General features: G+C 43.1%; 1 protein-coding gene across 2 annotated transcripts; it reads right to left on the reverse strand.

Moving 5' to 3' along the window:
- Nucleotides 1-870: 870 nt before the first annotated feature.
- Nucleotides 871-26,871, reverse strand: LOC106613012 (uncharacterized). Of its 2 annotated transcripts, XM_014214837.3 has the most exons (19): nt 26,465-26,870; nt 23,846-24,098; nt 15,431-15,585; nt 14,865-14,973; nt 12,896-12,962; nt 12,603-12,708; nt 11,187-12,098; nt 7,852-10,938; nt 6,613-6,717; nt 6,427-6,477; nt 3,944-4,038; nt 3,725-3,841; nt 3,180-3,349; nt 2,911-3,013; nt 2,632-2,793; nt 2,280-2,358; nt 1,980-2,088; nt 1,535-1,740; nt 871-1,424 (listed from the first exon to the last, which is right to left on the reverse strand). In XM_014214837.3, the coding sequence occupies exons 2-19, from the start codon at nt 23,944-23,946 to the stop codon at nt 1,276-1,278; spliced, it is 5,883 nt and encodes a 1,960-aa protein (XP_014070312.3). In that variant the 5' UTR covers nt 23,947-24,098; nt 26,465-26,870; the 3' UTR covers nt 871-1,275. The 2 variants fall into 2 exon arrangements, with proteins under 2 accessions (XP_014070312.3, XP_014070313.3); XM_014214838.3 differs by lacking the exon at nt 3,725-3,841 and having other exon boundaries at nt 26,465-26,871.
- Between the last annotated feature and the right edge of the window lie 366 nt (nt 26,872-27,237).

Raw genomic sequence — 27,237 nt, forward strand, 5'->3', positions numbered from 1 at the left:
AGAAATTCCACAAATTAACTTTTTATTAGGCACACCTTTTTATTGGAATGCATTCCAGGTGACTACCTCATGAAGCTGGTTGAGAGAATGCCAAGAGTGTGCAAAGCTGTCATCAAGGCAAAGGGTGGCTATTTGAAGAATCTCAAATATAAAATATATTTTGATTTGTTTAACACTTTTTTGGTTACTACATGATTCCATATGTGTTATTTCATAGTTTTGATGTCTTCACTATTATTCTACTTTGTAGAAAATTGTAAAAATAAAGAAAAACTCTGGAATGAGTAGGTGGTCTAAAACTTTTGACCGGTAGTATATATATGGTAGTATGTATGTGCGTGTGTGTGTGTGTGTATTATGCTACAGTCTCACTCTGTGCTTGGTTGTGTGTTACAGGAAGAGAACCATCATTCTATGAGAGGTCCTCAGATACAGTAGGACATAAATTCACTTACCCTCAATGAAAAATATACAGGTAATGAAACAAGACAAAATGCCTTGTTTCAACTGATTGTCTACCAAAAAGATCCCATTCCAGAATGTTACCAACAGTTTGAAAATAATGAAAATCAGTCACAGGTTCCCAAACCAACAATTTCCTGACCGTGCATGGTAAAATAATAGTCCTGCTGTTTGTGTGTTGGTCCACCTGGTGGGGCTGCTGATGCAGTGCGCTTAGTGCTTTCTGGCCAAACTGATCTGGCAGACCATGAACAAAGTCACATGCAGTGAGGGCCGTTACTCAGGCAGTTATGTCTGAAGAGATGGGTACAGAGTAGACTGTACATCATCCCCACACACAGACAGACCATGGAGCTACTAAAACTTTTCACATCTTCTGGACTAACTATCAATGATCAAAACACTGAATACTCATCATTGCACATTCTTTAATTGTGGTTAATAATGTTAGGATGTACATTCGTCATGGAAAATTCTGTCATAACAAATATAAATAATGGAGTGAGTAAACTTCTTGTAATTGAGGATTAAACACCAAAAATAAGTGTGTTTTGGCTGATGATGATGATGATAATAATAATAATAATAATAATATTTGGCTTGTATGATTATCATTAATATAACATAAATGTATTAAAGATATATATGATCATCAACTTGTTAAGTAGATTTTTACAAGTGCTTCTTCATTCCTATATATTCCAATATAAAATGTATTTGATTAATCTAGATTACACATCACAGTATATAATATAAAAAGCAACAATGTTACTTGAACTGTGGCAAGTTGAAGCCTTTCTCACAGAGTCGTTCTCATTTTAGCACAGTCTTTGCTGTGGTCAGCATTCTCAGTGGCAGCACATCCTCCACCCATTCGTTTGGAGAGGTCATCATTCGTTCCCATAGAGCTACCTCGTCAGAATTCGAGTCCATCCAATTCACCACTGCCCCATAACTTCTGCCTGTATGGAGAGATGGAGAGAATCTAGGCTTAGCCATTGAAATCAATTGAATAAAATGAACGTGTTTCTATGGAGAAATCGAGAAAATGTAATAGAAATTCCATTAGTACCTGTGCCAGGCCCCAGTCTTAGACCCCCCAGGAAGTTACTAGCCAACTTGTCACGGTCCCACACAGTCAGCTCCACACAGGCCTCCTTCAGGTCTTCCTGTCTGAAGCCGTCGTACACCATGGTGTGGTTAAACACCGGCTCCACCGTCCTTCTCAGCACCCGTGTCTTCTGACGACTCTTTCTGCTCGTGTCTGGGAGCACGAAGCTACGAAGGAGATAGTCTCACAAGTCAGGCAATTGTTTCAGAAATATTACTTAAACAACCTACAACTATCCTGAGAAAAGCAAATTTGAAAGGCTGGAAATCGAGGCTAAGAAGGGAATATGTCTTTGATGGGCCTCCACATCTTCTGTTCTCCCCAGATACTGTAGTTCTCCTTGATCATATTTAGCCATTCATACATTTCAAATGTTGATATTATTTATGGCATGTGTCGTACGTACCACTTGACATATGGGTCGACGGTGGCCCCTCTGATGAGGGGAAGGTTCTTGCAGTCTTTCACCCAAATGTGAACCTCACCTTTGTTAGAGGGGGGGTCCTTGCCTAGGCCTAGGGGTCAGAATCAAGCATGGTTCAGTGAACGTGTACACTAGCTTTCTATTGCACAAAAGTCATATTTTAATGTAAGGTAACTAGTTAACGAAAGCAACACATTTTCTTGATAAAATATCAATTTTCTATATAATAAATTGCTTATAGAGACTGGTTACAGTTAAGACGTGAGGCGTACAGACTCTTACTGTGGGAGACTTGAGGCAGGAAGCGTATGGCCAGTTTCATCTCCCCTCTGTCATCTGAGGGCTGCAGACTGGAGGCGGGCTGAGGAGGCCAGGGGAAGACAGTCAGCACAGAGAGTACCCCAATTTACGATATAGCACCACCACCTCACTGGACACACTCCAAACCACACTCACACCTCCACAACCTACTGTGTATAGCAGCATACACATGTCATGTCAAACAATACTAACATGCACAGCCATTGAAATAAATAACAAAAGCAGAGATATGGATTTCAGTCTTGGATTATTGTTTTAGTACAGTACTGAATGAGACCAGTACACAGACAAAGCAGTTGTGTTGTTGTCTTACCCTGGATTTCAGAGCTAAGTAGTTCATCTGGGTGTGGTTAAATTCCCATTTGGACAGGTCCACATCCACTTCGCCCAGAAAACTGTTCCTGCCAAAGGTGTCGTGGTGCCAGACAGAGAGAATGAGGGTCTGAGTTCGAAGGTACTCCATACGAAGCCGATACTGATGAAGGAACAGGAGAGAGAGGTTTTGCTAAAGCACTTTATGTCAGACCTGATGTATGTGTAAAAATACATTACTCTAACGTAAATCATATAGAGTTTTTAGAAAATCTCTTACTCTGAGGAGCTCGTTGAAAATGGGGTTGACAGTCTTCTTCTTCACAGACGTTTTCCTCTTCCCTAGATTGGCTTTGTCAGGCACCAGGTAACTTTTAACATACCTACGACAAGAAACACAAGAATCATACACACAAAGTACCATGTATTTCAGCAGTGTCCAATCAATTATGGAGTAGTAAATAAGAAAGCAAGGCTATATATTCCCAATATTCAAGGACCATAAGGAATCCAATCAGGGGCCTAGTGTAATAGTGGTACTATACTCACGGGTCAGAGCGGCCCCTCTTGGGGTCGACGGCCGCCAGATCTTGGCACTGAGCCACAAAGATGTGGAACTCCCTGAGCTTCTGGACGTAGTTGATGGAGAACTGGATGTTCCCCTGCACCTCCACACCTCCATAGTCGCCACTGTACATTGTCATCACACTGCCACTCAGCTAACACACACACACACACACACACACACACACACACACACACACACACACACACACACACACACACACACACACACACACACACACACACACACACACACACACACACACACACACACACAGAGTTAAAAACGTTTAAACAGTTTACATAAAACCATAGCCCGGCAGGCAGTTCTTATCAAAGTCAGGATGTGAAAAACTATCATATTTGTGGTTAATGGGACAATTAAGAGATTTAATAAGACTGTTAATATTGTATAATCATGATAGTTGCCAATAGAAAATGCCAGTTAAACTTGGTTAGGCAGAAAATGTGCATGCTTTGAATGTGAACAGTGGTTGCGTGTTAGCAGGGCATGCGTGAAGTGAACATACAGAGGACACAGATGCCATGCCAGAGGAGCTGCTGAGTTTAGTCATAGATCTGCCCGTGTTCTGCCTGCCTCCATGGTAACTGTCCTCAGAGGCAGAGTCAGTGTCTCTGCCATCGCTCTAGAACACAGACAGCAGAGCTAGAATGCCCAGTGCACATACAGACATACAGTGTTCTTTGACCTAAAGTGCTTGCATGGGATAAAGCTGCAGTGACTTTACCTCATTTTGCAGGAACGAGGGAACAGATTTGCTCATCTTCTTCAAATGTTCAGTGTCAGAGTAGAGGGATGAGGAGGGAGAGGGGAGGGTAGATGCTGAGGGAGGACAGAACAAAGAGAGGGATGAGAAGTTAATTGTTAGGCTTGGTACCTAAAACCCTCAGAAACCTTTACAGATGCACAATTGAGAGCATCCTGTCGGGCTGTATCACAGCCTGGAACGGCAATTGCACCGCCCGCAACCGCAGGACTCTCCAGAGGGTGGTGCAGTATCCCCAACGCATCACCGGGGGCAAACTACCTGCCCTCCAGGACACCTACAGCACCTGATATCACAGGAAGGCCAAAAAGATAATCAAGGACAACAACCACCTGAGCCACTGCATGTTCACCCCACTATCATCCAGAAGGCGAGGTCAGTACAGGTGCTGGCCATCATACTGTTAAATAGCCATCACTAGGTGGCTTCCAACCGGTAACGAAACCCTGCAGCTTAGAGGCTGCTGCCCTATATACAGTTGAAGTCGGAAGTTTACATACACTAACGTTGGAGTAATTAAATCTCATTTTTCAACCACTCCACAAATTTCTTGTTAACAAACTATAGTTTTGGCAAGTCGGTTAGGACATCTACTTTGTGCATGAAAAGTCATTTTTCCAACAATTGTTTACAGACAGATTATTTCACTTATAATTCACTGTATCACAATTCCAGTGGGTCAGAACTTTACATACACTAAATTGACTGTGCCTTTAAACAGCTTGGAAAATTCCAGAAAATGATGTCATGGCTTTAGAAGCTTCTGATAGGCTAATTGACATAATTTGAGTCAATTGGAGGTGTATTTGTGGATGTATTTCAAGGCCTACCTTCAAACTCATTGCCTCTTTGCTTGACATCATTGGAAAATCAAAAGAAATCAGCCAAGACCTCAGCAAAAAAATTGTAGACCTCCACAAGTATGGTTCATCCTTGGGAGCAATGTCCAAACGCCTGAAGGTACCACGTTCATCTGTACAAACAATAGTACTCAAGTATAAACACCATGGGACCACGCAGCCGTCATACCGCTCAGGAAGGAGACGCGTTCTGTTTCCTAGAGATTAACGTACTTTGGTGCGAAAAATGCTAATCAATCCCAGAACAACAGCAAAGGTCCTTGTGAAGATGCTGGAGGAAACAGGTACAAAAGCATCTATATCCACAGTAAAACAAGTCGTATATCGACATAACCTGAAAGGCCGCTCAGCAAGGAAGAAGCTACTGCTCCAAAACCACCATAAAAAAGTCAGACTACCCGAAGAACACCATCTCAACCGTGAAGCACGGAGGTGGCAGCATCATGTTGTGGAGGTTCTTTGCTGCAGGAGGGGCTGGTGCACTTCACATAATAGATGGCATCATGAGGATGGAAAATTATGTGGATATATTGAAGCAACATCTCAAGACATCAGTCAGGAAGTTAAAGCTTGGTCGCAAATGGGTCTTCCAAATGGAGAATGACCCCAAGCATACTTCAATAGTTGTGGCAAAATGGCTTCAGAACAACAAAGTCAAGGTATTGGAGTGGCCATCACAAAGCCTTGACCTCAATCCTATAGAAAATGTGTGGGCAGAACTGAAAAAGCATGTGCGAGCAAGAAGGCCTACAAACCTGACTCAGTTACACCACCTCTGTCAGGAGGAATGGGACAAAATTCACCCAACTTATTGTGGGAAGCTTGTGGAAGGCTACCCAAAAGGTTTGACCCAAGTTAAACAATTTAAAGGCAATGCTACCAAATGCTAATTGAGTGTATGTAAACTTCTGACCCACTGGAAATGTGATGAAAGAAATAAAAGCTGAAATAAATCATTCTCTCTACTATTATTCTGACATTTCACATTCTTAAAATAAAGTGGTGATCCTAACTGACCTAAGACAGGGAATTTTTACTCGGATTAAATGTCAGGAATTGTGAAAAACTGAGTTTAAATGTATTTGGTTAAGGTGTATGTAAACTTCCGACTTCAACTATACATATACTTGAAATCACTGGCCACTTAAATAATGGAACACTAGTCACTTTAATAATGTTTACATACTGCTTTACTCATCTCATATGTATATACTGTATTCTATTCTACTGTATTTTAGTCAATGCCACTCTGACATTGCTCATCCTAATATTTATATATTCCTTAATTCCATTATTTTACTTTTAGGTTTGTGTGTATTGTTGTGAAGTGTTAGATATTACTGCACTGTTGGAACTAGAAATACAAGCATTTCACTACACCCACAGTAACATCTGCTAAACATGTGTATGTGACCAATACAATTTGATTTGATTAACCTTATCATAGATCACTTACTGTAGCTATTGAATTACCCAACAATGCTAGCATTCTACAACATAGAATAATAAACCCCTACATTATATTTGGTATAAACTGTCTAACCCAATATCGATCCAAAGGCAAATAACATAACAAATCTTAACCATCACTGCTTCGCCTGATGTCATCAAGAGGAGCTAGCCTTCTATCTTGTCCTGTAGTGAATGGTGGAAAACAAAGACAACATTACTTTTTCACCCCAACCTGCATTAATACTGGTACCTAAGCCATCCTGACAGCACCCCTATAATGCTTGTATAGTGGTTGAGAAGACAAGGGACATTTCTCACGTGGTGGCATGGATGCTGTGATGTCCTCAAGACTTTTGGCCAGATTTCGTGGGCGGGCCTGAGCTCTCTTCAATGCCTTCTGTACATGGTCATCATAATTGTCACCTAAAATATCAGAAATTAGAGAAAGAGTTGCTCATACTGTACATGCAGATGACTTCAACAAAGACCACACATGGACGTGTTAAAAAAAACATTACATGCGGCCTCTTTACACTGATCATTTACACTGAGGGTACAAAACATTAACCTTCCTAATACTGAGTTGCACCCTTTTGCCGTCAGAGCAGCCTCAATTTGCCTAGGCATGGACTCTACAAGTTGTCGAAAGAGTTCCACAGGGATGCTAGCCCATGTTGACTCCAAAGCTACCCACAGTTGTGTCAAGTTGGCTGGATGTCCTTTGGGTGGTGGACCATTCTTGATACACATGGGAAACTGTTGAGTGTGAAAAACCCAGCAGCAATTCAACCTGGCACCTACTACCATACCCCGTTCAAAGGGACTTAAATCTTTTATCTTGCCGATTCACCCTCTGAATGGTACAAGTATACAATCCATGTCTCAATTGTCTCGAGGTTTAAAAATCCTTTTAAACCTGTCTCCTTCCCTTCATCTACACTGATTATAGTGGATTTAATAAGTGACATTAATAAGGGATCATAGACTGACCAGGTGAATCCAGATGAAAGCTATGTCATGGAAAGAGCAGGTTTTCATAATGTTTTGTACACTCAGTGTATGTAGTCTGGTGTTTACAAGCTTCTCTAGAGTTTTTCAGTTGGAAGAGAAAAATATATTTGAGGTTGTTGAAAATAATTTGTTTTACTGGCTATATTGTAAATATCATCACTCATAAAAGTTAACTCAAGAATGTTCTAGATCTATCCTGAACTGGAATGCTTAACTCAAGCAAAAAAAAACTTGGCTACTTGGCTGTTGGCTCTATTAGAGAACCATGTGATGTCAATAAAGTTACAAAAGCCTATCGTCCAACCCACAAATTAAACACAGGCAGCTGATTCCCTGCACACACTCTATTTACACTGACACAGATAGCCAAGGACACTGCATCCTGGATGCTGCCTCATCTACAAAAACATCTACAAGTAGATGACTTCACATGGAACCCAGATAAACAAATAAATATTGTATGTTCTCATGAAATAACACAGGTTACATAACACTTGTACTAAGACAACAGGGTGTTACAGTATACAGTAGATCATCAAAACTCACGATTTGAACTTATCCTGGCGTTAGACCAAGTTTCAGATGTGCTGCTCGATGCTCTCTCAGAGGCACAGAATGATGACTCATGTCCTGTGTCAGTGCTGCCCTGGTTTGACCAGAGGGCCAGGGGGCGCTGGGTTATCTTGCTGTTCCTCCTGCTGTAGCGCTCCTCTGAGTCCACTAGGGTGCTGGATCTGACAAGCCCACCACTCAGGTCAAGTTCAGCCCCAGGCGGGCCTTCTCCCTCCTTCTGCTCCTTCACTGCCAGGGCCAGAGCAGTGTGGACGCTGGTCTTCTCTGTGATCCCCAGGTAATGGCGGTAGTCTCTGGGAACAAAGGCCCGAGCGCGAGGGGTCAGAGATTCAGACTCGTCTGATGATTTTGAGGACCTCCTTGGACCAAGAAGTGCTTGCTTGTCAGCACTCTGTCGTCTACCCTGTGTCCTTTTCGCTTGAAAAGCACTAATATCTAGTGTCTTTTTAGGGTACAACAGAGAAGTTTGGTCCTGTTCCTCATTCATGTCTAATGTGAACATACTGGTGGCACGCCGAAGAGAACTTGCACGTCCACTTCCACTTGAGTTTCCAAAACTGTCTTTTCTAGCTTTGTGAGACCAAGATTCCTTTCCTGAGGTGCTTTGGGGCTTCAGGGCCTTTTCCTCTTTGGTGAAGTCCTGTTCTGAGCCCCTGTTCTGAGCCCCAGGGGCTCTTTGCAGCTCTGACTCTACGGTGATTTGAGGTGAGAAGTTGGCTTTAGTGTCAATCATAGCTCCTGATCCCACACCAACTGATCTAGACTTTGACTGGTGCGCTTTAGTGTCAATCATAGCTCCTGAACCCGCTCCAATCGATTTAGACCTCGACTGGTGCTCTCTGTCTTTGTTCCCCCTGACTAAAGATGGAGGGCGAGATGGAGAAGATGGTGAAGAAGGTGAAGATGTTTTCTTAAGCCGGCTCTCATCCAAAGGTGGTCTAGCACTGACCTTTTGTGACTGGCTGGGGGAAGATTTGCTATAGAAATCAGGGTCAACACATTGCTTTAACTCAAGCATTGAGTTCTGGGCATCCATTGGCTCCTTCTTTCTGAGGCTTTTGGGTTCGTCAGAAGAGATCGGCCCTCTGCTATTCGAAGTGGCCTCACCCCAGAAGTTACGAAGATTCTTAAACTGCGAGCGGTTTGCTCCAAGACCTGGGGACGACTTCTCCAGTCTTTGATTCATTGTGAAGACTGTGAAATTCTGTCTTTTTCTGTCAGAGGAAAGGTTGGAATCCCCTTTGTGGTCGCTGTCTGATTCGTTGCAGATTGACCTCAGGTCAAACTCAGACTTGGTAAACCTTTTATTCAGCTTTCCTGGGGCCGATGATGGAGTTTGAGTCATGCTGGAGTCCCCTGCTTCTTTTGATTTACCTGTATAAAATATAGGCCTGTTCTTCTCCTGCTCCCAGAAGCACTTGAGCTGCTTTATCTTGTCTGCCTTGCTGTCCTGCCGAGGGGGAACCTGCTTCAGAGTGTGTGGGCTATTTCCTTTATCTGTAATGTTGTGGTCTTGTTTTTTACTGGACACACTTGAATGCACAAAATCTCTTTTCAATTCTTTACCCTCCTTTGTTTCTTCATTGACATAGCTCTGCTGAGTTTTGGGGGAAAACTGTTCACTTTCTTTTTCAACCTTGTGTCTAGACTGATGGAACTTCTTAGAGTCTGGGCTGGTTGCAGGCTGGAAGAGTAGTTCATGCAGTGGATTGGGACTGAACGGCATTTCAGGTTGGGGTTTTGGTATGGCAGGTGAGAGCTTCACAGTTTGGGGGTTAACTGTGGGCTGGAGGAGCAGCTCAGGCTGAGGACTAAGTGTGGATGGGGAGAATCTCTGAGGTTCTGGACTGAGTCTGGACTGGGACACTGTGTCAGGCTGAGGATGGAGTCTAGTTAGGAAGACTTTTTCTGCCTCTGAGCTTCTTCTGTCTACTGTCATTGGGAATCTTCTGAGATCTTCTTCTGTTAATGTCAAATCATCCTTCTCACTTTGAGCCGCAGGAGTGTAGCTAACATCCCAGGTTGGCAGTGTACATATCTCTATAGAGGGAGCAATAACAACACTCTGTTTGTGTGTGTATACCTCCTGTTTGTAAGGGCTAACACTCGGCTGAACACTTCTCACATCTTGACTAGTAGAGTTTTGTTGAGTATCTAGGCTTAACCGTTCATCCTCTTTTCCATCCCCGAGATTCTTCCTGGACGACCCCTCCACACTGTATGACTCTGGGCCAGGAACAGTTCTATGAGACTTCTCTGCTAGTTCTCTCTCTTTCTCCATTTGTTTCTGTCCTTTGTCAGTGATTGATCTGCTGATGAGTATCTTGGGCCCGGTGTTGCCCTTCTCCCAGAAGGACTTCAGGTGGGAAATTTTGGGTGGTTGGTTCTCATCTTGGACCTCCTCCTTCTCTTTGACTTCCTGTGTTGTGACCTGTGGTCCAGCAGCTTTGGCTGGAGGGCCACTGACCTTCTTCACATCCTCTTGCCTATATATCACATCCTCTTCTCTATCTAACATCACTTGCTTGAACTCCTTCCTATATGCTGCTCTCAGCCTCTCAGCCTCAGACATGCGTCTCTTGGGCTGGTATGATCTTTCTGTATTCAGAGGTGACTGGTCAAGAGGTTGATTCACAGAGGATTCAGACTGAGATCCATCCTCTACATCTGGTGTTAAACATACTGACACTCCTTCTCCAATACTTTGTATATCCAGGCTGGGGTCAACATGTAGAAGCTTTCTCTTCATCTCTGGAGCTTTCCCCTCCGTCTGCTGAGACCTGCTCTCAAAGGAAGGCCGGTCATCTGTATCTGTTTTTGCAGAGCCAATCACGTCTTCCTCCATGTCTGGTTGATCACTTTCAGTCTCCAGCCAGTCATTGCTGTCTGTGCTGCGGCTGAACCACTCTAAGACTTTAGATATGGAGTCGCCCTCCTCCCCTGTGGATTGGGGACTACGGGGGGCTGATTTATAGGCAGGTTTGTGCCCTACTTGTTTTTTACGAACATGCTTATCAGGCTTATCCCCAGGGTTATGGAGTTCATGATGCATCCATTGAGCTGAAAAAAGAAAGTTAATGAAAGTGTTATGATGAATGACAAAATAAGCTGAAAAACTCAAGATTAGACATTTCAACCGTGGCCTAGTAATACCCTTCATCATTAGTGAGAATTCCATTGATTGATCACGTTCATGTATAAACAGTACCCTTGAGCCAAGCACTTGAATGACTTTGAATACATTTTCACACTGGTTTTAAATTGTAGTGTGGGCTCCATGAATTCTCACTTTCTGTCTTTGGACTTACCTACAGTGCTTGGAGGCAGACTACGGTCCTCCTGTCTGATTGCGGTGCCCACATTGCAGGTTCTTATCATCTCCTTGTCCTGCATCTCAATGAGTTGAAAGGCTGCATGCTGAGAAGGCTGGTGGTGAGTAGGGGCTGTTAGTTCTGAACTCGGAGAGAGTGGTATGGACAGAGGTTCTGAAAATGGACCATCAGACCTCTCTCTGCCCTGAGGAGGACCCACACTGACAAACTCTCTCTGGATGAGACCATCGTGACTCTTCTGACCACCTGTGTAGGATTTATCTGTGTGTCTGTCATTATCAGAGTGTGTGGCTGGTCTAAGGTCCAACAGTCTGAGAGGCTTTGGCTCACTCAGGGGTCTCAATGGAACTTTGGAACTCTCAGTTTCCCTAAGAAGAGAGGGAGTCCTCACTGAGTTATCTGAGGGCTCCTCTGCTCTCTTCTCTCTCTCTAGGGCCTCTTTCTCTCTCTCCAGCTCAGTATTGGTGGAGACTAGGGTTAAATCCTTCAGTGGCTTATGGGAGAGGTGACTCAAAGTGTTCAGTTGCTGACTAGAGGGAGAAACTGGAGTTGCATTGTTCTGTAACTCACAGATGGGAGATGGAGTAATTTTCTGTGACTGAACGTCCAATGCCCCCTGGCTGGACTGGTTGGAGCCCCAGCAGGAGCCATGTTGGAGACTTCCCTGGGGGGCAGGGGCAGTAACCTTTGACCCAGCTACATGACCTTGCTGCCCAGGGGCGGAGACATCACTGCCTGTAAGAGAGCTCTGAGAGCGCCGGGAGAGGAAGGTTCTCTTCTTGGGCACAGGCCTGAATCCTAGAGAGGACCCTTCGGAGGTGGCAGACCCTGCTGAGTTGTGACTGGTGGAGTCTGCTGTCATGTGAATCTTCAGGGGAGATACGGGCTCTGTGTGCGTGAGAGATGATGGAGGAGATGATGATTATTTACTGTGATAAGTTCTTGCCATATCACAGGCCTGGTTGGCATCAGTATCAACATACTACAGATGCAGGATCTTAATTTTACATATATTGCCAGAGTTAAAATAATCCTGCAGCAAAAGGATTTGAACGTTTAGTTCATAATGTTGCTTGATCGTGAATATGCTATTAGCTAGCCAAAAGGTGGCTCCATGAAAAGTGCAATATTGTTAATATAACTGTGTGTTTTTTCAGAATTTATGTAAATCACAAAGCTCATCTGAAGTCCAGGAACATTCTGAGCAACAAAATAATGACCAAATGAAGATCCTACATTTGTAAATCACTATTGTGAATCAGCCAAAATAGGTTCTCATAGCATCCTGAAAGATCAGGTTACTCAATTTGACTCAACCTCCTTTTCTTCTATTTACCTGTATGTTTGCATAATGCTTGATTGTGTAAAAAGGTGTATGCACTGCACTCTAACCTGTTTCAGATGCTTTCTCAGCCTCTTGATTTCCATTGGATAACTGTTTTTCTGTCTTCTCTATCTCCAGAATAAGGGATGCTCGATTAAAAGGATTGTGCCTTGGCTGGAATGAGAAGAGAAGAACATGATTAGGAAATGCAATTGGTTTATGGTTCTATATTTCATAATACTGTCATACTGTGATATGGTGATTGGAAAAACAGAAGTAAATCAGAACAAGATGAAAATCCTTTGTTTGTTTATTCTGTTCATGCTTCACATATATTCTCTGCAAATGAAATCTCACATACCCTTCCCGGGGAGCGCACCACTGAATTTAGTCTCTCTTTCTCTGCATCTGATGCACTGAGGCTTTCGCTGCAAAAAAAAGACAGAATGACCACTATCAAAATAGAATTGGGGTTGTATACTATAAATGAGTAGCCCTCAGAGCACCACGATACACTGTACTGGAATCTGTGGCCTATTTGCATTTCCTCATTAAATTCCTGAGCACCTCTGTGACTGGCTGTTCAGTGAACACGCCTCCTGCATAACTGATGCCTGCTCACATGTGATTAATTGTGACATCAAAGGGAGGCAGGGCTGTGGAAGAGCCGACTCACCTAGAGAGCTGGCTGCTGCCCACTGGGACTCAGGGAGGTAAACACAGCCCATATGACCTCATGCATAGCATGCCAAACACACCAAACACTACAAGACTTCACTTTGTATTGACTTTAGGAAGTGGTGTAAGATATAAGAATTAAAATTTTTCAGGAAACTATTTCCAAAATCTTCCAAACCCCCTCCCTTCGCAAACCCTTGGCAGCCCCCCTCCCGAACTTGAACCAATTAAAATAGAAGTGACTGGGCAGAGAATCATACTGCCACGTTATCTGTACAATAACAGCCAAACGTAAAATTACAGGCCTATCAAATTGAATTACCGTCTTCTCAAAATAATCACTTTTTATAGCATTCCCATAGTGACTGACTCCTATCCTCGTGAGACCACATCCTGAAAGTATAACAGAGCAGACAGATTCCATGCAAACAGTGAGCACCACCTATGTTGACTCCAATTGAGTCACGAGACACACCTAAGACACACACACACACACACACACCACAGGACTCAGGAGCTGTTCAAACACCTGAGTATCTTACTCACTCTGTGCAGGCAAGCACTATGATTGATCAATCATGATGAACTGCTATACTGACTTAGCCTTAAGGCATGGTTATGAGACTAGGTAGTGGGCTATACTCGGCCTTGTCCCGGGATGGTATGTTGGTGGTTGGAGATATCCCTCCAGTGGTGTGGAGGCTGTGCTTTGGCAAAGTGGGTGGGATTATATCCTACCTGTTTGGCCCTGTCTGGGGGTTTCATCGGATGGGGCCACAGTGTCTCCTGACCCCTCCTGTCTCAGCCTCCAGTATTTATGCTGCAGTAGTTTATGTGTCGGGGGGCTAGGGTCAGTCTGTCACATCTGGAGTATTTCTCTTGTCTTTTCCGGTGTCCTGTGTGAATTTAAATATGCTCTCTCTAATTCTCTCTTTCTCTTTCTTTCTTTCTCTCTCTCGGAGGACCTGAGCCCTAGGACCATGCCTCAGGACTACCTGGCTTGATGACTCCTTGCTGTCCCCAGTTCACCTACCCGTGCTGCTGCTCCAGTTCCAACTGTTCTGCCTGCAGTTATGGAACCCTGACCTGTTCACCGGACGTGCTACCTGTCCCAGACCTGCTGGAACCCTGACCTATTCACCGGACGTGCTACCTGTCCCAGACCTGCTGTTTTCAACTCTCTAGAGACAGCAGCAGTGGTAGCGATACTCTCAAAGATCGGCTATGAAAAAGCCAACTGACACTTACGCTTGTGTTACTGACTTGTTGCACCCTCGACAACTACTATGATTATTATTATTTGACAATGCTGGTCATTTATGAACATTTGAACATCTAGGCCATGTGCTGTTATAATCTCCACCCGGCACAGCCATAAGAGGACTGGCCACCCCTCATAGCCTGGTTCCTCTCTAGGTTTCTTCCTAGGTTTTGGCCTTTCTAGGGAGTTTTTCCTAGCCACCGTGCTTCTACACCTGCATTGCTTGCTGTTTGGGGTTTTAGGCTGGGTTTCTGTACAGCACTTTGAGATATCAGCTGATGTAAAAAGGGCTATATAAATATATTTGATTTGATTTAATGGGTTACAGTAGCGAGAGGAATGGGTTAGGGATGGATGAGGAAAGAGGGGTGGGAGGGGTGCATTGGCTCACCTGTTCTCTTGGGGCTGTGTTGGTGCCACCAGGAGCCTGGCAGGTTTTGGAGGGGGGGTGATGTCTGAGACTTTACCGCTGACTGCTCTGGGTCTGGACAGAGACCCATCTGCAAGAAAGAAAGACAGACAGACAGACAGACAATAAGTGCTTACAGTACCCTCACTATAAACTCAAAAACCCATGTCTGCTGATGATCTGTACATACCAACTCGATATCATAAACTTGACTTATACCACAGCATTGTTGAATAGTCATTCCTGATTGGTTAGAAGGGCGTTATAGAATGGACATTATAACCAGATAATGGTACAGTTGAAAAGATATCGGGATACCTTGCAATCATGATGCAATACGCGTTTAGTACTAAATACAGTACCTTTGCGGCCTGACTTTGAACTCAAAACAGTGTGGTTTGGTAGCACTCTTCCGTACACATTCTACTCTGGTATAGCGTTTTCATTATACGGCAGTATGTGTGTACTGCACACATGCTTATCTTTGTGTGACAATGACTTACTGTATGCAGCACTTAATTAGTGTTTGAACTGTGTTTTTGACCCACCTAAAGAACCTGCTTTCCTCTGCTTCATGGAGGCCAGGATGATTTCAGAGCCATGGATCTTATCCCTGTGTCTCATAGACTTGGCCTCGTAAAACCACTCTCCTGTCAGATACTTGAGCCTGCTCTCCACAGGGGCGCTGGTTTTCTGCAGCTGCCTGATGGGAAAAACACACACAGGTGCATTACAGTATACGTTACGGTTACCCATTAAACACATTACAGAAGCAGAGGTCATGGCTAGAACACAGTTCAGTCAAGGGTGTGATTCTGAATAATTACCTTTAGGTAATGCCATTGAATTAAATGGATTTAATAAACGTATCACTAGTCAATTTAAATAACGCCACCTTAGTAATGTTTACATATCCTACATTACTCATCTCATATGTACAGTTGAAGTCGGAAGTTTACATACACTTAGGTTGGAGTCATTAAAACTCATTTTTCAACCACTCCACACATTTTCGGTTAACAAACTATAGTTTTGGCAATTCGGTTAGGACATCTATTTTGTGCATGACACAAGTCATTTTTCCAACAACTGATTACAGACAGATTATTTCACTTATAATTCACTGTATCACAATTCCAGTGGGTCAGAAGTTGACTGTGCCTTTAAACAGCTTGGAAAATTCCAGAAAATGATGTCATGGCTTTAGAAGCTTCTGATAGGCTAATTGACATCATTTGAGTCAATTGGAGGTGTACCTGTGGATGTATTTCAAGGCCTACCTTCAAACTCAGTGCCTCTTTGCTTGACATCATTGGAAAATCTAAAGAAATCAGCCAAGACCCCAGAAAAAGAATTGTAGACCTCCTCAAGTCTGGTTCATCCTTGGGAGCAATTTCCAAACGCCTGAAGGTACCACGTTCATCTGTACAAACAATAGTACGCAAGTATAAACACCATGGGACCAAGTCGCCGTCATACCGCTCAGGAAGGAGACGCGTTCTGTCTCCTAGAGATGAACGTACTTTGGTGCGAAAAGTGCAAATCAATCCCAGAACAACAGCAAAGGACCTTGTGAAAATGCTGGAGGAAACAGGTACAAAAGTATCTATATTCACAGTAAAACGAGTGCTATAACGACATAACCTGAAAGACCGCTCAGCAAGGAAGAAGCCACTGCTCCAAAACCACCATAAAAAAAGTCTGACTATGGTTTGCAACTGCACATTGGGACAAAGATCGTACTTTTTGGAGAAATGTCCTCTGGTCTGATGAAACAAAAATAGAACTGTTTGAACATAATGATCATCGTTACGTTTAGAGGAAAAAGGGGGAGGCTTGCAAGCCGAAGAACACCATCCCAACCATGAAGTACGGGGGTGGCAGCATCATGTTGTGGGGGTGCTTTGCTGCAGGAGGGACTGGTGCACTTCACAAAATAGATGGCATCATGAGGGAGGAAAATGATGTGGATATATTGAAGCAACATCTCAAGACATCAGTCAGGAAGTTAAAGTTTGTTCGCAAATGGGTCTTCCAAATGGACCATGACCCCAAACATACTTCCAAAGTTGTGGCAAAATGGCTTAAGGACAACAAAGTCAAGGTATTGGAGTGGCCATCACAAAGCCCTGACCTCAATCCTATAGAAAACGTGTGGGCAGAACTGAAGAAGCGTGTGCGAGCAAGGAGGCCTACAAACCTGACTCAGTTACACCAGCTCTGTCAGGAGGAATGGGACAAAATTCACCCAACTTATTGTGGGAAGCTTGTGGAAGGCTACCCAAAACGTTTGACCCAAGTTAAACAATTTAAAGGCAATGCTACAAAATACTAATTGAGTGTATGTAAACTTCTGACCCACTGGGAATGTGATGAAAGAAATAAAAGATGAAATAACTAATTCTCTCTACTATTATTCTGACATTTCACATTCTTAAAATAAAGTGGTGATCCTAACTGACCTAAAACAGGGAATTTTTACTAGGATTAAATGTCAGGAATTGTGAAAAACTGAGTTTAAATGTATTTGCTACGGTGTATGTAAACTTCCGACTTCAACTGTATTCTATACCATCTACTGCATCTTGCTCATCAATATATTTATATGTACATACTCTTATTCATCCCTTTACATTTGTGTGTATAATGTAGCCGTTGTGAATTTGTTAGATTACTTGTTAGATATTACTGCATTGTCGGAACCAGAAGCATAAGTATTTCGCTACATTCGATTAACATCTGCTAACCATTTTATTTGGTTGAGACACACTATAGGCTAAACGTTGACGGGAAAAGGTACATTTACCACCACATGAGTTAACAATCTAAACCAATAGACATGGGAACACAATACAAAGCTTGTGCCAAATAGTTCCACATTCTTTGGGAGGAGAAAACACTTATTTCCTTCAATCAGTATTAAATGAGGGAAAGCTCAACAATGATTTCCCTTAGAATTCGTTGTTGGTGATTAAGTAAGATGTTTTCTTTGTAACAACATTGTTTAGCTGGATATGCACTGAGAGTTCATACAATATTTGCCTGTGAACAAGTGAACAAGCGAGTTTGACCAAGACAGTGACACCATTACTAGTTTCTATTCATGGTTGTTCTGTGTAACTCTACTCTCATATTATGAGGGAAACATAATACCTTGGACACACAAAAGGGCCATACCACCACATGCAACCATCTGAAGCTGCAGCATATCTGTTTGAACACAACTCCTCACTAATGCCACCTCATAAACTCAGCAAAAAAAGAAACGTCCTCAAACTGTCAACTGCGTTTATTTTCAGCAAACTTAACATGTGTAAATATTTGTATGACCATAACAAGATTCAACAACTGAGACCTAAACTGAACAAGTTCCAAATACATGTGACAAACAGAAATGGAATAATGTGTCCCTGAATAAAAGTGGGGTCCAAATCAAAAGTAACAGTCAGTATCAGGTGTGGCCACCAGCTGCATTAAGTTCTGCAGTGCATCTCCTTCTCATGGACTGCACCAGATTTGCCAGTTCTTGCTGTGAGATGTTACCCCACTCTTCCACCAAGGCACCTGAAAGTTCCCAGACATTTCTGGGGGGAATGGCCCTAGCCCTCAACCTCCGATCCAACAGGTCCCAGAAGTGCTTAATGGGATTGAGATCCGGGCTCTTTGCTGGCCATGGCAGAACACTGACATTCCTGTCTTGCAAAAAGCCACGCATAGAAAGAGCAGTATGGCTGGTGGCATTGTCATGCTGGAGGGTCATGTCAGGATGAGCCTGCAGGAAGGGTACCACATGAGGGAGGAGAATGTCTTCCCTGTAACGCACAGCGTTGAGATTGCCTGCAATGACAACAAGCTCAGTCTGATGATGCTGTGACACACCGCCCCAGACCGTGACGGACCCTCCACCTCCAAATCGATCCCGCTCCAGAGTACAGGCCTCATGTAACGCTCATTCCTCTGATGATAAACGCGAATCCGACCATCACCCCTGGTGAGAAAAAAACGCGACTTGTCAGTGAAGAAACCTACAAACGATCTTCAATGCCATACAGCACTCCTTCCGTGGCTTCCAACTGCTCTTAAACATCTAGTAAAACTAAATGCATGCTCTTCAACAGATCGCTGCCCGCACCCGCCCGCCTAGCATCACTTCTCTGGACGGTTCGGACTTAGAATATGTGGACAACTATAAATACCTGGGTGTCTGGCTAGACTGTAAACTCTCCTTCCAGACTCATATTAAGCATCTCCAATCCAAAATGATATCTAGAATCGGATTCCTATTTCGCAACAAAGTCTCCTTCAATCATGCTGCCAAACATACCCTCGTAAAACTGACTCTCCTGCTGATCCTTGACTTCAGCGATGTCACTTACAAAATAGCCTCCAACACTCTACTCAGCAAATTGGATGCAGTCTATCACAGTGCCATCCGTTTTGTTACCAAAGCCCCATATGCTACCCACCATTGCGATCTGTATGTTCTCGTTGGCTGGTCCTCGCTACATATTCATCCCCAAACCCACTGGCTCCAGATCATCTATAAGTCTTTGCTAGGTAAAGCTCCGCCTTATCTCAGCTCACTGGTCACCATAGCAACACCCACCCGTAGCACGCGCTCCAGCAGGTATATTTCACTGGTCATCCCCAAAGCCAACACCTCCTTTGGCCGCCTTTCCTTCCAGTTCTCTGCTGCCAATGACTGGAATAAATTTAAAAAATCACTGAAGTTGGAGACTAATATCTCCCTCACTAACTTCAAGCATCGGCTGTCAGAGCAGCTAACCGATCGCTGCAGCTGTACACAGCCAATCTGTAAATAGCCCATCCAACCAACTACTTACCTCAACCCCATATGCTTTTTTTGTTTTTTTTTCTGCTCTTTTGCACACCTGTATTTAGTGTTAATTGCTAAATTGTAATTACTTCGCCACTATGGCCTATTTATTGCCTTACCTCCTTACTTCATTCGCACACACTGTATACAGATTTTCTATTGTGTTATTGACTGTACGTTTGTTTATCCCATGTGTAACTCTGTGTTGTTGTTTTTGTCGCACTGCTTTGCTTTATCTTGGCCAGGTCGCAGTTGTAAATGAGACCTTGTTCTCAACTGGCCTACCTGGTTAAAACATTTTTTTTTCTTCAAAGAACACTTTTTGCCAGTCCTGTCTGGTCCAGCGATGGTAGATTTGTGCCCATAGGCGATGTTGTTGCCGGTGATGTCTGGTGAGGACCTGCCTTACATCATTTGTGCCCATAGCCTTCCCTGTAGCTCAGTTGGTAGAGCATGGTGTTTGCAACGCCAGGGTTGTGGGTTTGATTCCCACGGGGGGCCAGCACAGAAAAAAAAATGTATGAAATGTCTGCATTCACTACTGTAAGTCGCTCTGGATAAGAGCGTCTGCTAAATGACTAAAATGTAAAAATGTAACAGACCTACAAGCCCTCAGTCCAGTCTCTCTCAGCCTGTTGCAGACAGTCTGAGCACTGATGGAGGGATTGTGTGTTCCTGGTGTAACTCAGGCAGTTGTTGTTGCCATCCTGCACCTGTCCCGCAGATGTGATGTTCGGATGTACCGATCCTGTGCAGGTGTTGTTACATGTGGTCTGCCACTGTGAGGATGATCAGCTGTCTGTCCTGTGGAGCTGTCTTAGGCGTCTCACAGTACGGACATTGCAATTTATTGCCCTGGCAGTCCTCATGCTTCCTTACAGCATGCCTAAAGCACGTTCACGCAGATGAGCAGGGACCCTGGGCATCTTTCTTTTGGTGTTTTTCAGAGTCAGTAGAAAGGCCTCTTTAGTGTCCTACATTTTTATAACTGTGACCTTAATTGCCTACCATCTGTAAGCTGTTAGTGTCTTAACGACCTTTCCACAGGTGCATGTTCATTAATTGTTTATGGTTCATTGAAAAAGCATTTCAATGATTAAACCCTTTACAATGAAGATCTGTGAAGTTATTTGGATTTTTACGAATTATCTTTGAAAGACAGGGTGCTGAAAAAGGGACGTTTCTTTTTTTGCTGAGTTTATATAACACAATTTATTCGATTACGGAAGTGATATCAGGTTTCTAATCAAATAATATTTAATTGCATTTGTTTACTTTTTAAATATGCAAACTAGAGAAAAGGCTAAACTGGAACTTGATGATGAACCTGACATCTTTGAAAAGCTACAGCGTCTTTGCTGTTTGCCAACTTTCGTGTGAAACATAATTCTGTTACAATAAGAGAAACAGTGCACATGATTGGGAATCTCAAAGGTTTTGCCACTAGCAGGGTTAGGAATCATCTTTCCTTTTGCATTTTACATTTTGGGGGGGGGGTTGCGGTGAGAAGTGTGGGTGCTGTGGGATTATTTAAGATACTCTTTGAAGACGTAGGGTTTCATATGTTTCTGGAAGATGGACACAGACCTTGCTGCCCTCAGCTTCAGGGGGAAGCTGGTTCCACCGTTGGAGTGCCAGGACAGAGAAAGGCTTGGACTGGGCTGAGCGGAAGCTGCCCTCCCATAGGGGTGGAAGGACCAAGAGACCAGAGGTGGCAGAACATAGTACTCAGGTTGGGGTGTAGGGTTTGAGCATAGCCTGAAGGTGGGGAGCGGCAGTTCCTCTTGCTGCTCCGTAGGCAAGTACCATGGTCTTGTAGTGGATGCGAGCTTTGACTGGAAGCCAGTGTAGTGTGGGGAGGAGCAGGGTGACATGGGAGAACTTCGGAAGGTTGAACACCAGGTGGGCTACAGCGTTCTGGATAAATTGCAGGGATTTGATGGCACAAGTGGGGAGCCCAGTCAACAGCGAGTTGCAGTAGTCCAGACGGGAGATGACAAGTTTCTGGATTAGGACCTACACCACTTCCTTTGTGAGGAAAGGTTGTACTCTATGGATGTTGTAGCGCATGAACCTGCAGAGCGAGTCACTGCTTTGATATTTGCAGTGAATGACAGAGTGTTGTTCAGGATCACGCCAAGGTTCTTTGCAGTCTGGGAGGGGGACCCCGTGGAGTTGTCAACCGTGATGGAGAGGTCTTTGAGCGAGCAGGCCTTCCCTGGGAGGAAGAGCAACTCCGTCTTGTTGAGCTTGAGGTGGTGGGCCGACATTCAAGCTGAAATATCTGCCAGGCACGCAGATGCGTGTCGCCACCTGGGTGTCAGAAGGGGGGAAGGAGAAAAAATAGCAATGATAGGAGAGACCATGTGAGGATATGATGGAGCTGAGTGACTTGGTGTATAGAGAAAAGAGGTGAGGGCCTAGAACCGAGCCCTGGTGGACACCAGTAGTGAGAGTACGTGGTGCAGACACAGATCTTCTCCAAGTCACCTGGTAGGAGTGGCCTGCCACGTAGGATGCAATCCAAGAGTGTGCAGAGCCTGAGACGCCCAGCCCTGAGAGAGTGGAGAGGAGGATCTGATGGTTCACGGTGTCAAAGGCAGCGGATAGATTTAGGGGAATAAGAACAGAGAGAGTCAGCTTCGGCGATGCGGAGAGCCTCCGTGACACAGAGAAGAGCAGTCTCGGTTGAGTGACCTATCTTGAAGCCTGACTGGTTATGGTCAAGAAGATCGTTATGAGAAAGATAGCGAGAGAGTTGGCGAGAGACAGCACACTCAAGTGTTTTGGAAAGAAAATAAAGAAGAGATACAGGTTGTAGTTTTTGACATCAGAGGAGTTGAGTGTTGGTTTCTTGAGGAGGGGAACCACTTGGGACATTTTGAAGTCAGAGAGGATATAGCCAGTGGTCAAGGATGAGTTGATGAGGGAAGTGAGAAGTTCTCCAGAGATGGTCTGGAAAAGGGAGGAAGGGATGGAGTCGAGCGGGCAGGTTGTTGGGCGCCGGACCTCACTAGTCGCTGGATTTCATCTGGAGAGAGTGGGGAGAAAGAGGTCAAGGTGTAGGGTACTTCTGTGTGAGTGGGACCAGTGGACTCTATAGGTTGAGTGAATAAGGAGCGGATATCGTCATCCTTCTTTTCAAAATGATTGACAAAGTCGTCCGCAAAAAGGGGGGGGGGGGGGGGGGGGGTGGAGGATTAAGGAGGGAGAAGGTGGAAAAGAGAATGTAAACAACCCTGGTCATGTGAAAGGGGGTAGCACAGTATTACACATGATTGGCGCTAATCCTTTTACGCTAAGGCAAAAGCTGTACACAGACAAGTCAACCATACAGAGTCAGTCTCCAGTCTTCTTCTGTTAGAAATAGACTTGTTAGGCCAACTCCATTACAGAATGAATAGGCCTTTGTTTCTCGACTTTTGTCTCACTGTGGAACTGCTTTGACAAGAAGGCTTAAGACAATTTAAGATACCCAGTTGTCCTTAGTTGGCACGTCTGAATGTGTAATGACATGACAAGAAATTCTAAGTATGTCTGAGTATACATCAACACAAGGTTGTTTATGTAGTTAGTGGATGTGCCTCAGGATTCCATGGTTAAATGCAGTGAGGTGTATCTCTGTGTTCTACCTCTGAGGGTATCTATTTCGGACCATCGAGCCTGCATTTTTCTCTCCTACGTGGTTCTGTAACGTTGAATTGGAGTGGTAATCGAATTGCTTATCTCACATTGAAGCCTCTCTGTGGTGGAGGCTGTGTCTGTATCCGGCTGAGTTGATATTATATTACAGACAGACAAACAAACATCACCTCACTAGCCTGTTTACCACTCCCACACAGGTTGGGGAGGTTGACATAGAACCACTCTACTCAGAATGAAAGGGAATGAATAGGCACTAAAAAATAAAACAATATTGAAAACATAACATTATCTAATAAAATATTGCATATTTACTTGCAATACACAAAGTATGTATTTGATTACATAACTATAATTTCAGCTAGAGGGTGGAGATGCTAAGTGGGGCAACACTAATGCTGTAAAAATAAGATGTGAAAACTAGGAAATACTCTAATCCCAGTCATGGTTCAGAGCTGTGAGAATATGGCTATCATAAACTTACTTGATCCTCTCCTCCTCTGCTTTCTTTAGCTCTTCGTCTCTCTTCAGCACAGTCATGATCATCGACTGTTCCTCCTCCGTCAGATGGCTCAAGTCTATCATGGTGACTCAGGTTCTCTCTCTCGCCCAGGCAGGTATGGAAAGGGCCTGGAGTTGGGCCTTGTGGCCTGTTGAGGCAGTCAGTGATGGGATGTGATGGGCAGCGTCTGTCTCTAAGCTCAGAGCTTCAGAGGCATTGCTCAGGTAGCTAGCATCTGCAGAGTTGATATGAATATTCAAGGTAAGGTGATACACCTCTTCATGTCAAGATTAGGCTCTGCATGGAGAATGTTGTGAAGACTAAATGAACAGTAAATCAAGCAGGATCAAACACTAATTCAGAAAACCATGCTGGATCAAACACTAATTCAGTAAATCATGCCGGATCAAACACTAATTCAGTAAATCATGCCGGATCAAACACTAATTCAGTCATTCATGCTGAATCAAACATTAATTCAGTCAATCATGCTGGATCAAACAGTAATTCAGTAAATCAAGCATGATCAAACACTAATTCAGTCAATCATGCTGGATCAAACACTAATTCAGTCAATCATGCCGGATCAAACAGTAATTCAATAAATAATGCTGGATCAAACAGCAATTCAGTAAATCATGCTGGATCAAACACTAATTCAATAAATAATGCTGGATCAAACAGCAATTCAGTAAATCATGCTGGATCAAACACTAATTCAATAAATAATGCTGGATCAAACAGCAATTCAGTAAATCATGCTGGATCAAACAGCAATTCAGTAAATCATGCTGGATCAAACAGTAATTAATTTAAGTTAATGTGATTTTCCTCTGCGGTCACATGGACTAAGTGTACTCTGCATTATTTTCTCTCAACTACAAACAGCTCTGATGGTGTGCAGTGGGTGGAGAGTTGGACTAAAGTGGTTCAATTAATGTGCTTTAGTTTTTTCTGAACACTGGAGAGATCAATGCCTTGTTAAATAAATCACATACAGTGAGTGAAATAAGGTGATTAATCATGATTTACAGTCATTGAGAAACAAAAGACTATGTTGAGTTGGCAGTCAGTTGAAATCAGAATGACCGTAATTTTGCCATACCGATGCTGGGTATAATTAATCCCTAAATAGGTAAGGATTTATTCCTGTGTAAACCATCTGACATACTGGCTGCCTTCACACAGGCAGCCCAATTCTGATATTTTTTCCACTAATTGGTCTTTTGACCAATCACATCAGATCTTTTCACATCAGATCTTTTTCAGAGCTGATCTGATTCATCAAAAGACCAATTACTGAAAAAAAGCTCAGAATTGGCTCAGAATCAAACATTGTTTTCCCTTCTCAATGAAATTCTGCTGACTTCCCTTAGTTTGAATTTAGACAGGTTGCCTGCTTTACTTAAATCAATCACATCTCTATAAATACATTTTATAGTTTGTGCTACCCAGTAGGCTACATTCAAAGACACAATTTAAGTATTGTTATCGCCAAATCGATGATAAAGTAAAAGAAAATTGATGTTGACACTAGAATTCACTGTCAATTGAATATTCAGAGACATGATCCTTGATCCAAAATCCAACTTTTGCACGTTAAATACTACACAACTTGAGTTGACCAGAGATTACCCCTCCTGTTGACTTCAGGTCAAATCTGATAGAAGTTATGAATACTTTGTCCTTCATTATCAACAGCAATTACAACACCAGCAACCTTGTGAAGACTTGTTAGTGAAAATGGCTTATAAATGTTGGGCAAACAGCTAAAAAGCATACAGCTAAAATGTTGTCAGATAAAAAGATACATGAATATGGAAGCCACATAATGCATGCTAACTCTGTCCTGTCTCAGGGATTTGGACATTGATGTTAGCTATTCACATTATAGTTCAATGTAAGACATTTCGTAATGTCATATTGTGGGTGTGAACTGTCTATAAATCAGAGGTAGGCTTTTTTATATAGTAGCCTAGTAGCAGACAACAGTGATAACTTATAAAAGGAAATGTTTTGTGCAATGTGATGTTTTTGCCTACTTAATCTGTCTCATAACTATGTTAGTGTAATTGGATAATTAAATTGCATAGACTCATGTCTTCTCAGAAAGAGACGCCCTAAAGCTCTTTAAAATAAGTTTACGTTTGTTGTATATAGGACAACAATGGGATCAGCCTTATAAAGAAAAACATTTTATAATTATTATTTATATATATATTTGATGTACACCTGCACATGCCCACGACATGAAAAACACCACCAAAAAGTGGCCTAAATAAAGAATAATAAAGAATACACAGCAAAGGTCTCTGAAGTCTAAATTCATTGTATGATATTTTCTGTCGAGCCTTAGGACATTTGAGGCAGCTTGTAATCATATTCGTTCACAAGTGTTGCCTTCTGAACAGTGAGGATTGACAGCGAATAAAAAGCCTGTTAAGTCAAGAACAAATGTCATTGTGGGTAAGGCTTCACAACGCCCTCATGTTTTCCTCATAAAACGTTAAAATCTGAAAGAACATTAGGTTGATACCTTATTTTGTAACTTTTTGGAGATAAATACAGACCAGCCAAAAAATAGTAAGTAAAAAGTTTTACCTTGTTTTGGAAGCTACCTCTGAAGAGAAATTCGGACATCCACTGGAGGGAGGTGGGTCAGACTCAGGGGAGGTATGCGCTTCACTCAAACGGGTTAAGTGCCCATAATGACTGCTGGTCACTGTTCAATGTCAACGGCCAACTTTGATAGCAGCCTGTAATGTAGCAACTTCAAGTGTATGATGAGCTAAAATCGTTGAAAAGACAGCTGTCCCAACAAAACGAGTGTTATCGTTTTTTCATACGGGTATCTAGGCTAACGTTAATGTAATCGTACTACAATCTTATTACAGTGCCAATGCCACAATGGGAATAAGTAAAATTGTGTAAAATGTACACGAGGAACACTAACAAGGTGCTAATTTATTAGCCGTGCCATCTGGCATATTCCCTGCCAATTGTGACATTCTTTACTTCAAGATCCAACCCACAAAGTCATGATGATTGTTGCGATAATAGCAATGAGTATGTTTGTCAAGGAGGAGTGTAGACCTGATGCTTGTTGGAGGACAGGTGTTTGAACAGGCTGGCGGGTACAAATGCAAACGTGAATGTTGATAAAAACAACACTGTAAATAGTCTCCAAGTGACTGCATACATGCTGTTGGAGTAAAGTAGATTTCATCCACATGCAGTATACAGATATACAGTAAGCTACATTACTGTGTAATAACCAAAGGTTTGTAGTATAGAAATTGGACACAGGGTGGCAGTCTTGTTCAGATAAAGTATACAAGTATGCAATACGTTTTGTGGCGAGGCTCCATGAAATC

Source organism: Salmo salar, chromosome 09 (genome assembly GCF_965601325.2).
Source record: "Salmo salar chromosome 09, fSalSal1, whole genome shotgun sequence".
Classification (NCBI taxonomy): Eukaryota; Metazoa; Chordata; class Actinopteri; order Salmoniformes; family Salmonidae; genus Salmo; species Salmo salar.

Excerpts from the sequence above, each read along its gene's own strand:
- LOC106613012 (XM_014214837.3), bottom strand. The coding sequence starts at position 23,946 with ATGATAGACTTGAGCCATCTGACGGAGGAGGAACAGTCGATGATCATG. Across the intron at positions 12,099-12,602 it reads TGAGAAAGCATCTGAAACAG|AGCCCGTATCTCCCCTGAAG; the intron begins GTTAGAGTGCAG and ends TCACGCACACAG. Across the intron at positions 3,350-3,724 it reads GCATGGCATCTGTGTCCTCT|CTGAGTGGCAGTGTGATGAC; the intron begins GTATGTTCACTT and ends TGTGTGTGTTAG.